This window comes from Schistocerca serialis, chromosome 7, assembly GCF_023864345.2.
Source record: "Schistocerca serialis cubense isolate TAMUIC-IGC-003099 chromosome 7, iqSchSeri2.2, whole genome shotgun sequence".
Taxonomy (NCBI): Eukaryota; Metazoa; Arthropoda; class Insecta; order Orthoptera; family Acrididae; genus Schistocerca; species Schistocerca serialis.
This window is the reverse complement of record NC_064644.1, coordinates 277,214,946-277,229,948: the sequence shown is the minus strand read 5'-3', so window position 1 is coordinate 277,229,948 and position 15,003 is coordinate 277,214,946. Positions and strand designations below refer to the sequence as shown.

General features: G+C 43.4%; 1 protein-coding gene across 1 annotated transcript in view; it reads left to right on the top strand.

Annotated features, from left to right (window-relative positions):
- The first annotated feature begins 6,929 nt into the window (after positions 1-6,929).
- Positions 6,930-15,003, top strand: part of LOC126413011 (myrosinase 1-like) — an 89,094-nt gene continuing 81,020 nt past the window's right edge. Inside the window, exon 1 of the mRNA XM_050082904.1 lies at positions 6,930-7,083. Coding sequence (XP_049938861.1) covers positions 6,930-7,083 — 154 coding nt within the window. The remainder of the gene's footprint in view (positions 7,084-15,003) is intronic.

Below are 15,003 nucleotides of genomic sequence, written 5' to 3'. Positions count from 1 at the left end.
AAGTACATTTGTGGTATCGAGATATAAGATGTCTGGAATTTTACCTGTTATTGATATCAAGGTGACAAAAGGATCTCCGTCCTTAGGCACCAGTTGCGAGTGACGTTGTCTTCCTTCTCCTTCACCCAAATGTGAAGACTTTCCAATGGGTCCTCCAGATCCAACCGAATTACTTCACCTCCAATTTAGCTCCTGATACTTAAATCTAAATCTCGTCAATCTCAATCAGTAGAAGATATTATACATCGTTTCCCTTTCCTTTGTTTTCCACCACATCATTAGTAACCATCTCATCTATCTTACAAGCTCATTCAAGTGTCTTGGACTAACCCTTGAAACCAGACTAACATGGAGCCTGGGTCAATCAACAAAAAGTCGACAGTAAAGAAAACTTTTTGAAACTACAAAATCCATCCATAATAATTATTCTGTTCCTTCGTCTTCTACGCTCAAAAAAGCCTTATCCAAATCAAGCTTACCTGTACCAGTGTAATCTAGATTTCCGCCAAGCAAAAATATCTCCTTACAGCTTCTAGAATGCAGCGAATTGAACCTTACTTTCCATATCCGTCTCCCCTCTCGTACATTGATCTGTCATCTGACTAAATTCCTCGCACACAGTTTTCAATTCGTTAAACGTCTTACATCTCATCAACAAAAAGATGAAATTCATGTGCTCCAGTACTAGACTGTCCCTGTACATATACCAGTATGTCCTCCTCCCTCCATTTCCACAGCCTACGTAGCCCGTCCCAAATAATTTTCTACAAGGGGGCATCCCAAAGAAACCGAACTAATTTTTTGTTGGCCAGAGATTTTGCAAAACCGCGATTTTCCAGTAGGATCCCACACCGCGAAAGCTCCAGCGTTAGTAAACCAAGTGCCGTCGCTGAAGGTGGACAGGATTAGAGTAAGAACTGTTTTGGGTTGTTGTTGTTTTTGAAATGGCTGATTTTCGTGAACAGCGTGTACCAGTGGCGATCTAGGTGGTCAAATCATTCGCTAGAATTGTCCAGAAAGTTCTTCAGACCAATCCCAAACTGCGGCACGGTGAATTGGCGCCATGTCATCCATAAAAATTCCATCTCTTGGGAACATGAAGCCTATCAATAGCTGTAAATGGTCTCCAGGTATCCGAACGTAACCATTTCTAGTCAACGATCGGCACAGTTGGACCAGAGGACTCAGGCCATTAGATATAAACACAGCCCACACCATTATGGAGCCACCATCCGCTTGCACAGTGCCTTGTTGACAACTTGGGTCTACGGCTTTGTGCGGTCTGCCCCAACTCGGACGTTACCATCAGCTCTTATCAGCTGAAATTGGTACTCATCTGACCATGTCATAGTTTCCCAGTCGTCTAGTATCTACATCTACATCTACATCTACATCTACATCCATACTCCGCAAGCCACCTGACGGTGTGTGGCGGAGCGTACTTTGAGTACCTCTATCGGTTCTCGATTCTATTCCAGTCTCGTATTGGGTCGTGGAAAGAAAGATTGTCGGTATGCCTCTGTGTGGGCTCTAATCTCTCTGATTTTATCCTCATGGTCTCTTCGCGAGATATACGTAGGAGGGAAGGTATGTTCTCGATAACTCAACAAAAGCCCGTACCGAGCTACTGAGCGTCTCTCTTGCAGAGTCTTCCACTGGAGTTTATCTATCATCTCCGAAACGCTTTCGCGATTACTAAATGATCGTGTAGCGAAGCGCGCTGCTCTCCGTTGGATCTTCTCTATCTCTTCTATCAACCCTATCTGGTACGGATCCACACCGGTGAGCAGTATTCAAGCAGAGCGCGAACAAGTGTACTGTACCCTACTTCCTTTGTTTTCAGATTGCATACCTTAGGATTCTTCCAATGAATCTCAGTCTGGCATCTGCTTTACCGACGATTAATTTTATAAGGTCATTCCATTTTAAATCACACCTAATGCCTACTCCCAGATAATATATGGAATTGACTGCTTCCAGTTGCTGACCTGCTATATTGTAGCTAAATGATAAAGGATCTTTCTTTCTATGTCTTCGCAGCACATTACACTTGTCTACATTGAGATTCAATTGCCATTCCCTACACCATGCGTCAATTCGTTGCAGATCCTCCTGCATTTCAGTACAATTTTCCATGGTTACAACCTCACGATACACTACAGCATCATCCGAAAAAAGCCTCAGTGAACTTCCGATGTTATCCACAAGGTCATTTATACGTATTGTGAATAGCAACGGTCCTAAGACACTCTCCTGCGGCACACCTGAAATCACTCTTACTTCAGAAGACTTCTCTCCATAGAGAATGACATGCTGCGTTCTGTTATCTAGGAACTCTTCAGTCCAATCACACAATTGGTCTGATGGTACATATGCTCTTACTTTGTTCATTAAATGACTTTGGGGAACTGTATAAAACGCCTTTCGGAAGTCAAGAAACACGGCATCTACCTGGGTACCCGTGTCTATGGCCCTCTGAGTCTCGTGGACGAATGGCGCGAGCTGGGTTTCACCCGATCGTCATTTTCGAAACCCATGCTGATTCCTACAGAGTAAATTTCTAGTCTCTGGAAAAGACATTATACTCGAACATAATACGTGCTCCAAAATTCTACAAGTAATCGACGTTAGAGATATAGGTCTGTAGTTCTGCACATCTGTTCGACGTCCCTTCTTGAAAACGGCGATGACCTGTGCCCTTTCCCAATCTTTTGGAACGCTACGCTCTTCTAGAGACCTACGGTACACCGCTGCAAGATGGGGGGTAAGTTCCTTCGCGTACTCTGTGTAAAATCGAACTGGTATCCCATCAGGACCAGCGGCCTTACCCCTTTTGAGCGATTTTAATTGTTTTTCTATCCCTCTGTCATCTGTTTCGATATCTACCATTTCGTCATCTGTGCGACAATCTAGAGAAGTAACTACCGTGCAGTCTTCCTCTGTAAAACAGCTTTGGAAAAAGGCATTTAGTATTTCGGCCTTTACTCAGTCATCCTTTGTTTCAGTACCATTTTGGTCACAGAGTGTCTGGACATTTTTTTTTTTTTTTTTGATCCACCTACCGCTTTGACGTAAGACCAAAATTTCTTAGGATTTTCTTCCAAGTCAGTACATAGAACTTTACTTTCGAATTCATTGAACGCCTTTCGCACAGCCCTCCTCGCACTACGTTTCGCTTCGTGTAGTTTTTGTTTGTTGCAAGGCTTTGGCTATGTTTATGTTTGCTGTGAAGTTCCCTCTGTTTCCGTTGCAGTTTTCTAACTCGGTTGTTGTACCACAGTGGCGCTTTTCCATCTCTTACGATCCTGCTTGGCACATACTCATCTAATGCATATTGCACGATGGTTTTGAAGTTTGTCCACCGATCCTCCGTCAAATACTCTGAAATCCGCTTTTTGTCAGGAGCCAAGGAGAGGAGCTGCAGACGATGTCGTGTTGTCAGCAAAGCCACTTGCGACGGTCGTCTACTGCCGTAGCCTACTACGCCAAATTGCACCGCACTGTCCTAATGGGTGCGTTGATCGAATGTCCGACTTGATTTCTGTCGTTTTTGAACGCAGTATTGATTGTCTGTTCTCAGTCGTTAGTCAAGGCCACCGGCCACTGCATTGCCCTTGGCGAGAAGTAATGCCTGAACTTCGTTATTCTCGGCACACACTTGACGCTGGAGATCTCGGAATGTTGAATCAGTTACGATTTCGAAAATGGAATCCCCAATGCTTCTAGCTCCAACTTCCATTCCGCGTTAAAAGTCTGTTAATTCCCGTAATGAATCCATAATCAAGCCGGACACGCTGTCACATCAATCAGCTGTGTACAAATAACAGCTCCGTCAACGCCCTGCCCTTTTATGCCCTGTGTACGTGATACTACCTCCATCTGTATATGTGCATATCGCTATCCCATGACTTTTTGCCACCTCATTGTAGAAAGAGATGTGTAACCTTAACAATAAGCTCCGATCAAAGAGGGGGACAACGAATGATGTTTTCTAGGTGTCTTTAACCCTGCCATCAGCGTGTACCAGCACCTACTTCGAATCACCAGTGCAGGATACTTTATTCCTTGGGTGGACTGCATTATTGTGAGTTCCTGTACTCCTACTGATTTCTCTGGTCAATGACAGATGGCAATAACCGTTCCACGCATAGGCAGTAACTCCAGCAAGCTGAAGGAAGCGGATTGTTCTGCACAGTACCTATGTTGTTATCTGGCACTGACACGGGAAGTGATTTGAGGAAAGTTTCCCAGCCTACGTGCTGCTCCTATTATCTCTAGCTATCAGTTGCTCTTGTCATCCACACGTGACTGCCAATCATAAATGATTAGCAGCTCTCGTTTTTTTTCCGAATCTTGGTACTCACTACATGCCATTCACAAAGTTATAGGTGAAGGTCTCAGTGCCTGTCCAACGATGACGTACGTTGGTCCCAAATGTCCGGCAGTGACGATCTGGTCCTATTATACACGCTGATGTTGAGCACTTCGAACTGCAGCAGCCATGCTGGCTTACAATAAAAAGTTCGCAAGGCACGAAGTGAGACGCCCAACAGTTCCAATATCTGTGGTGTCAGATGTGATCCCAAGCCAACAACACATCTGTCTCTGATTAATTTGCTGGTGAGTGCACCAGGAGTAGTAACGAAGTAGCGGAACCATCACCTCCAAAATAATCAAGGTGTGACTAAACAATATGGTAATGATGTTAGTCCTCCGCCTCCCAGTAATTTTTTTCGTGATGACCTGGTGGGGACCTTTATTATACAAGTCTTCATGTTGGCTGTGCAGGAAACGACCATCTTTCTGGAATAACGAGACTCGTAATGGTTTCTTCATCCGAGGAAGGAGGAAACAGTCAAAACAGTCACTGATTGCCACGTCAGGAAACGCATCGACAGCTGAAATTTTACACTTCAAAAATCTTCAGTTGTGACCGTTTCTGGTGCAGAATGAGCTGGAACGGTATTTTTTAGCCTTGGACAGTTTACCGCAATGCTTCGTCTTGGTAGAAACCCTTAACGTTGTCAAGAAATGGCCTACCCGCTACGAATATAATGTGTTGACAGTTTCCGATGTTGCTGAGCAGCAGTCATGCACTAGTTTTTAAATGAACACACCACCATTTGACTGTATTATTGATTATTTAATTACGATCTAGATTTCGGTCTTTTATGTCATCTTCAAGTGATTGAGTTTATCTCATTAACACATATTATAGCACATAAAGCTCACAATTGGCCATAAATTCAGAAAAATATTGGCTCCCCACGAAATGCCAGATGTAAAATCATCATATTGTACAAAGATCAGTAAATAATACTGGGAGCACGTCATATTTCGTCAAAATATAAAAGATGTGATCACTTTTCTGAATTCTGTTACCTAGGTAACAAAACAAACTATGACAGAAGGAGCAAGGAGGACATAAAAGGCGGACTAGTACTGGCAAAAAGGCATTTCAGGCCAAGAGAAGTCTCCTAGTTTTAAACATGGGTCTTGAGTAAGAAATTCCTGAGAATGTTCGTTTGGAGCACAGCATTGCGTGGTAATGAGACATCGACTATAGGTCAACCAAAACAGAGATGTGGTGCTACAGAAGATGTTGAAAATTAGGTGGATTGACGAGGTTCTCCGCAAAAGTGGCGAATAAAGGAATGTGTGGGTAACATTATTAAGAAGGGAAACGATGACAGGACATCTGTTAAGACATCAGGTAATAACTGCCCTAACACTAGAGGGAACTGTAGAGGGTAAGAAGTGTAGAGGAAGACAGAGACTGGAACACATCTAGTAAATGATTCTGGACGGCAGTTGCAAGTGCTACTTTGAGAGGAAAAGGTTGACACAAGAGAGGAATTCGTGGTGGGTGCATCAAAACTATCTGAAGACCGATGAGTCAATAAAAAATAGTGAGGACGATGGATGGCAGACGAGAGGGGCTGGCAGAAGAATAGAAGTAATGGTCTGCATAAAAATAGGAGTACTGATTAGAGAAAGAGAATGTGCAGGAAACAGCAATATCTAGTTACACTGAGAACTCTTTGTTAATTAAATTCGAACAGGATTTTACGCAAAGAAAGACAGTGCAGCTAATGCTTTGCAAGTTTCATTGAAATGGATGTGTTCAGGCAAGAACAACAAAAGAGTCCATAGATTCCATCAAAAAGTTTCAAACACTTTTCCTCGATCAGCGACCGAAAATTCGGTGTGTTAATTGCATGGGAATTTGCAGTAAGTTCAGTGGTTTCTGTTGCGAAATTTTCTGGGCCACTTAAGAACGTAGGCTTTCGGGGCCGCCGCCTATAATAAATTTTCTTGGGTGTTGTCATTATTAAAAAAGCTACCGTTCCGATTTTTTCGGCCTTCATGCTGAATTATTGCTACCAGGAACGGGTCTACGGACAGCTACAGGAGGGGAATCGCAGTAAAAAGCCAAATAATTCCTGTCGGAATATTGTGAAAAATGACGCGATACAATTATCTATGAATTTGTCGAAGTGTTGACACCCACACACAGCTGTTCAAATACTTAAGCTTTCAGATCGTGCAACGACACCGTTTAATTATGAAAGTGTATCAATGTTTTATCACTCAGCCATCTGTCGCTTCCAGTCGGTGCACCTTAACTTCCCGTTGCGTATGGAGATCACCTTGGTTTTGCACCCTTTACGTCCACTCTAAAGTCGATATATATTACTCTGATTGATATATTCCTCAGGTTGACGCTATTGCTAGTTCTACAGCAAATTTCGCAACATATATGAGAGTGACTGTACAGGAAGTAATCATCAGATTACACCACACTTATCACGAGATCATACGCATGATAGGCTGCTAGATACGATCATTTAGTGGCACTCGAGTGTTATCCGATATGTGCGAGAGTTTATAAGCTGACAACGAGTACCTTTAGAGCAATAGATACCAACATGATGGCACCTGTTACGTTCTGTCTGCAGTTGTTGGGAATTGTGTGCCTACTGGCGACAGCCACCAGCAGAGAGGTCAACCAGTTCCCAGAGGGCTTCCTGCTGGGAGCCGCCACCGCCTCCTACCAGATAGAAGGCGCCTGGAACGAGGATGGTAAGCGACACACTATCCAATTTTATCTTGGATTTTCGTGAATTTCAGGACGATTAATTCCCAGAAGATCAGGAAAAGACAGTACAACAAAGATACTTCGGGTTTGTGCCCCCCCCCCCCCCGCACCCTCCCCCCATCACCACCACCACCACCACCATCATCATCATCATCACCACCACCACCACCACCACCACCACCATCATCACGTATATAGTGATGTGTACACCGCTGGCGGACACAAGAAAATAAATAATTTTCATGGTACTTCAAAGAGCTACACAAGCTTCATTGTACACAGTCTTAAAATTTTTGAGAGCTTTAAGTTAAAAACTGTGAATTAAGATTCTGTAGTCACACGTTCTTTCATGAGCAGAGTCCTGAAGGCTTGCTAACAAGTTACAACGGATAAAATAATTTTCTTACCTCAAGTTCAAAACCAAAGTCGAAATCCCAGCTTCAGTCAAGGAGAATACACACTTAAAAACTCTTACAGTGTACTTCACTGAAGAAGTATTGAGAGCCAACTGTAATGAAGTATCTAAGTGCGACAAGGATAGAAACTTCTAGCCTGACAGTTTTTCCAGTTAGAAGAACAACAGTACAACTATTACTAAATCTCTACGAGCACGGCGCTGATTACGTAAAGAGTCCCAGTTGAGAAGGCAGCGTGCTGTGAAGAAGACGATGACACAGTCTTTGGCGTGGAATAATGGAGATCTTCAGATTGCTGGCTGCTATGGAACTGCTCGCCGGAGCTCATGTTCTGGCCTAAAAGTCACCTCGCGGAGGGTCTATTTTTGGCACGTGACGTGGCGGATGCATGAAGAGGCGCGACTTACCGACGTCTACAGTCGGCGTGTACGCCGCCTGTTGACCTGGCCGAAGTGCTGTTGACGTCCTGTGTTGTCGCAGATTTCCAGATTTGTTCGAGTTCCGTGTCGTATACGCTATAGGGACTGGGGTCGCTGCAAGCAAGGTAGTGTTATGGGCCCTTTGTTGTTTCTTATCTATATAAACGATTTGGGAGACAATCTGAGCAGCCGCCTTCGGTTGTTTGCAGATGACGCTGTCGTTTATCGACTAATAAAGTCACCAGAAGATCAAAACAAACTGCAAAACATTTTAGAAAAAATATCTGAATTGTGCGAAAAGTAGCAGTTGACCCTAAATAACGAAAAGTGTGAAGTCATCCACATGCGTGCTAAAAGGAACTCGTTAAACTTCAGTTACACGATAAATTAGTTTAATATAAAAGCCGTAAATTCAACTAAATACCTAGGTATCACATTTACGAACAACTTAAATTGCAAAGAACGCGTAGAAAATGTTGTGGGGAAGGTTAACCAAAGACTGAGTTTTATTGGCAGCACACTTAGAAAATGTAACAGACCTACTAAGGAGACTGCCTACACTACGCTTGTGCGTCCTCTTTTAGAATACTGCTGCGCGGTGTGGGATCCTTACCAGGTAGGACTGACGGAGTACATCGAAAACGTTCAAAGAAAGGCAGCACGTTTTGTAGGATCGCGAAATATGGGAGAGAGTGTCACAGATATGAAACAGGATTTGGGCTGGAAATTATTAAAAGAAAGGCGTTTTCGTTGCGACGGAATCTCACGAAATTCAAATCACCTACTTTCTCCTCCGAATGCGAAAATATTTTGTTGGCACCGACCTACATAGGGAGAAACGATCACCACGATAAAATAAGGGAAATCACAGCTCGTACGGAAATATATTGGTGTTCATTCTTTCCACGCGCTGTACGAGATTGGAATAATAGAGAATTGTGAAGGTGGTTCGATGAACCCTCTGCCAGGCACTTAAATGTGATTTTCAGATTATCCATGTAGATGTAGATGTAGATCTAGATGTAGATGTATAACGAATAATACGTTGCGCGAGGTGTCATCGGGGCGTAAAGTCTAGGGCACCACGCCATTTGGTATCAAATACCGGTAAAAGTGTCCTGCAGACTTCCTTATATTGATGTTTTTAGCTACACGAATACTTGTTTGTAAACGTAATTCGTCTATATTCAATTAGGTCTACATCTTCATCTGTATAAACTCATACACACTCCACAGGTCACGGTACGGTGCACAGCAGAAAGTGTATTGTGCCGCTCGTCATCATTTCCTTTCCATTTACTCTCACAAATGAATCTAGATGGAAAACTACTGTCTATTTGTTCCCGATTGAGCCCTCATTTCTTTTGTCTTCGACGTTTTTCCATGAGTTGGTTTTTAGTGGCAGTAGGATTCCCATTTGATTTCATGGACCATTTCCATAATACTTGCGTGTTTTTTGAACCTAGAGGCAAAGGAATCTAGCAGCTCGCGTCTGAGTTTTTCCCTTGTCCTCTTTTAATATGGATTAGTTGGGGTCCGACACACTCGAAAAGTGTTCAAGACTGGAACGCACAGGTGTTCTGTACGCCGTTACCGTTATAGATCTACACTTTCCTAAAATTCATCAAATACACTAAAGACCATTCCACTACCCTGAAAATGATATCATGTGGTTATTCCGTTTCATGTCGCTTTGATTTATTATGTATAAGTATTTAATGAACGTGGCTGTGTCAAGCAACAAGCACATACAGTTTTGTATTCAAATATTAATGAACTGGTTTTCCTGTTATCGGTATAATTTAAATTTTTGCACATTTGGAGCAAGCTGCAATTCATCACATCAAACAGAAATTCTGTACAAGTGGTCCTCTACCCTCTTTGTGTCACCCAACGAAGACGCGACGCCTTCTCGTATACAACAGCGCCATCGGCAAACAGGTTACTGCTCGACTATCCGTCAGATCGCTTATTTATAAAGAGATCTTATCAAGAATCCCTATGCACTCAAGACGATGCCCTCGTCTCTGATAAACACGCGAGTCTGTGATAGACACGAGGACAACGTATTGGGTTCTTCAAGATGATACTGATTTTTTGTTCCGTCTCAGTTGCACATTTTTAATCAGATTACTTGTTTTGAGCACTTTGGATCATCTTCGGATCTAAGTAGTTGCGTCAGGAAACCATCCTACCTGCTCAGAACCACGTACAAGAGTTCAAAAATGGCTCTGAGCACTATGGGACTCAACATCTTAGGTCATAAGTCCCCTAGAACTTAGAACTACTTCAACCTAACTAACCTAAGGACATCACACACACCCATGCCCGAGGCAGGATTCGAACCTGCGACCGTAGCAGTCGCGCGGTTCCGGACGTACAAGAGTAGATAACCACTTATACCCTAATATGATCCAGAGTCATCGAAGTAATTAATTTAATTAAAAATGTGCAACTTAGACGGGATAATGGATGAGAATTATCTTAAATATCTATACAGTTGCTGAATCTGTCAAGATGGGATTGTTTCGATTACAGTACTGGGTTATATTGTATAGTGTATTAATCCGGGGACCCAGAAACGACGGAGAGGTTTGGCCCCGCCGTAGCCCTCAGAGGTTCACAACCCAGCAACAGACCACAGCAGTTCACCCACCTCAACGCCGCCCCACACCGAAACCACGGTTATCGTGCGGTTCAGCCCCCATTGGATTGTGTACAGGTGGAGAAAGTGGTTGCGCAGCAATTTACGACATAGTGTAACTGAGGCGGAATAAGGGGAACCAGACCACATTCGCCGAGGTAGACGGAAAACCGCCTTAAAAACCATCCACAGGCTGGCCGGCACACCGGACCTCGACACTAATCCGCCGGGAAGCAGCGCGTTAGACCGTGCGGCTATCCGGGTGGACTACTGGGTCACATTGTTCCAAAACCTTTCGAGCCACTCATGTATCTGAAATTTTGTTCTGATGCTTTATTATCAGTCTGAAGAGTGGCACTGTTTCCTGAAACCTAAGAATATCCGATCCTGCTTCGTCCATTGTTTGCAGGTCGTCGTGCGAGAAAAGGGCAAGCTGAGTTTCGGATGAGCGATGGTTTTTAAATGCATGCTGTTTTGTGCTCAGAAGCGTAATCTGTATTGTGAAACCAGTGAAGAACTTCTTTGGAACATCTACCATCCATTCGCCTAGATAAATGTTTCACGCAACATTTTATTTCATTACAGTAGATTTTTTGTCTTACATTCCAGTTTGTTACCTGAAACATTTGTGTCTTCTCCCGTTATTCCAGATAAAGGCAGCATTTCATTTTATTATTCACTTACGTTAATACTTTTTACGCTGTCGATAAATCTCCTGCTTACTCCCAAGGACAACTGCAATTGATTGTAGTCAGCCTGTTTTCCACATATTTCGTTACATGTTTTCCCAAACTTTCAGAACCATTGATTTCCTTCAGCCTTATCTAGCATTTTTGAGAGCCTTTATGAGTGAGATTATACAATGCCCGTACCTGAGAAATATGAAAAAGAAATATTGCCTACTTATACAGGATACAAGGTGGTTATTTCGGGGGAGGGAGGGAGAGGGCTAGCGAGTTGATATTACTAAATCTATACCTACGTTTCTAGCATTTGTAGACTTAGAGAAAGCTTTTACAATGTTGACTGGAATACTGTCTTTCAAATTCTGAAGGTGGCAGGGGTAAAATACAGGGAGAGAAAGGCTATTTACAATTTGTACAGAAACCAGATGGCAGTTATAAGAGTCGAGGGGCATGAAAGGGAAGCAGTGGTTGGGAAGAGAGTGAGACAGGGTTGTAGTCTCTCCCCGGTGTTATTTAATCTGTATATTAAGCAAGCAGTGAAGGAAACAAAAGAAAATTTCGGAGTAGGTATTAAAATCCATGGAGAAGAAATCAAAACTTTTGAGGTTCGCCGATGACATCGTAATTCTGTCAGAGGCAGCAAAGGACTTGGAAGAGCAGTTGAACGGAATGGATAGTGTCTTTAAAGGAGGATAAAAGATGAACATCAACAAAAGCAGAACGAGGATCATGGAATGTAGTTGAATTAAGTCAGGTGATGCTGAGGGAATTATATTAGTAAATGAGACACTTAAAGTAGTAAAGGAGTTTTGCTATTTGGGGAGCAAAATATCTGATGATGGTCGAAGTAGAGAGGATATAAAATGTAGACTGGCAATGGCAAGGTAAGCGTTTCTGAATAAGAGAAATTTGTTAACATCGAGTATAGATTTAAGTGTCAGGAAGTTATTTCTGAAAGTATTTTTATGGAGTGTAACCATGTATGGAAGTGAAACATGGAGGATAAATAGTTTGGACAAGAAGAGAATAGAAGCTTTCGAAATGTGGTGCTACAGAAGAATGCTGAAGATTAGATGGGTAGATCACATAACTAATGAGGAAGTATTGAATAAGATTGGGGAGAAGAGAAGTTTGTGGCACAACTTGACCAGAAGAAGGGATCGGTTGGTAGGACATGTTCTGAGGCATCATGGGATCACCAATTTAGTATTGGAGGGCAGCGTGGAGGGTAAAAATCGTAGAGGAAGACCAAGAGATGAATACACTAAGCAGATTCAGAAGGATGTAGGTTGCAGTAGGCACTGGGAGATGAAGAAGCTTGCACAGGATAGAGCAGCATGGAGAGCTGCATCAAACCAGTCTCAGGACTGAAGACCACAACAACAACATCTACTAATACATGACTACTGTGCCACTCACATTTAAGTGCTTCACGGAGGATTCATCGAACCACTTACAGACTATTTCTCCACCGTTCTACCCTCGAATACTACGTGGAAAAAAAACCGCTTGATATTGCCTATTTTATTGCGAAGGAGAAAGTTGATGACTGAAAATTCGTGGAAATGTATCGTCAGATCGTAAATGCCTTTGTTTTAGTGATTGCCACCGGGACTCGAGTATCATATCCGCAACAGTCTCTTCCCTTTCTGACAGCACAAAGTGATCTGCCGTTCCCTGATGGTCTTCGCCAATCCTATCTGGCAAGAATCCCACATAGCGCATCAGTACTCCAGAAGAGAAGAGACAAGCATAATATAAGCAGCCTCATTAGTAGAGTTGTTGCATCGTCAAGTGTTCTGTCAATAACACGCAGTGTGTGGTTCGCTTTCGCCGACAATACTTTGTATGTGATCGTTCTATTATCTATTGTTCGTAATTATAATCACAAACTATGTAGTTGAATTGGCAACCTTTCAATCTGTGTGATGTATTTCGTAACGAAAATTTAGCGGATTTCTTCCAGTACTCACGCTTTGTATTGTTTAGAGCCGGTTGCTACTTTTCGTATGATGCAGGCCTCAGAATCATTTTGCAACTGGTTTTGATATTCTGATAATAAGAATAAACTGACAGAAAAAAATCGCAACACCAAGGAGTAGTTGTGCGACGTAAAAGAATGTTGGTAGGTGTGTTTCCTCATCTAAAAGGCGATGTCTTTTCAAATTTCGCTACAGCCCTATAAGGGTGCTTCAGTACACGTTGTAACGGTCATGAATACGTAGTTACCTTTGAGATTGGACATGGTGAGTTGATATTAGTCAAGAATTTTTTAAGGTGACAAAGACGTCATAATCAACACCTCACTGAATTGGAACAAGGTCGTGTAATACGGCTACGAGAAGCCGAATGTTCCTTTTACGATATTACAGAAAGACTTGTGGCAAGCTTCTACTGGACCAAATTACTGAGGTCGTCGGTCCCTAGACTTACCCACTATTTAGTCTAACTTAAACTAACTTATGCTAGGGACAACACAAACACCCATGTCCGAGGGAGGATTCGAACCTCCGACGGGGGGAGCCACGGGTTCGTGACAAGTCGCCCTAGACGGCGCGGCTACCCCGCGCGGCTCAGAAAGACTTGGTAGGAATGTAGCGGCAGTACATGGTTACTGGCAGCGGTGGTCGCGAGAATGTACGGTCGCTAGAAGACCGGGCTCTGGACGACCACGTGGCACTACTGAGAAGGAAGACGATCTTGTTCGGCGTATGCCTGTGGCACGTCGTACTCCATCTGCAGCAGCAATTTGAGTCGCAGTCGGCACCACTGTGACACAACACGCTGTTACAAACCGGTTACTTTAAGGACACCTACGAGCTAGCGCTCTGTGGCATCCATTCCACTGCCCCCATACCACCACTGTTTGCGACTTCAATGATGTCAAGCAAGAGCTCGTTGGAGGGCAGAGCGATCTGTTGTGTTTTCTGATAAAAGCTGATTCTAAAATGGTTCAAATGGCTCTGAGCACTATGGGACTTAACATCTGAGGTCATCAGTCCGCTAGAACTTAGAACTACTTAAACGTAACTAACCTAATGACATCACACACATCCATACCCGAGGCAGGACTCGAACCTGCGACTGTAGAGGTAGCGCTGTTCCAGACTGAAGCGCCTAGAACGGCTCGGCCACTGCGGCCGGCGAAAGCTGGTTCTACCTCTGTCCCAGTGATGGCCGTGTGTTTTCCAACAGGAATACGCTCACCCATATCCTGCCGTTGTAACATAACATGGTCTACAGAGTGTCGAAATGTTACGTTGGCCATGTGGATCACCAGATCTGTGTCCAATCGAGAACATATGGAACACCATCGGAGGACATCTCCAGCGTCATCCACAGCCAGCTTTAACTGTCATCGTATTGTTTTCAGGGAGTCACCCAACCAAGTACCAAGTGGTCCTGGCGTTGCTGAACTTCTGCGATCGGGCTAGACCTGGTCTGTCCAACATGGCAAGACCGTTGTCGATGTTCTGATGACTTTTGTAGACTGCAAACTACAGCACGTCTGCAAACAATCTGAAAGGGCCACCTGGATTGCCTCCTAAATCGTTTATACATATTAGGAACAGCAGAGGGCACATTCTTGGAGAGCGACAGATGTCATTCATTTTTCAATCGATGCTTCACCGTCAATTACTGTGAACTGTGGCCTATCAGACAAGAAATCACGAACCCAATCTTACAAATGCGACGATACTCCATAGGATCTATGAGGTATCGTCAAGAGACAGCTTTG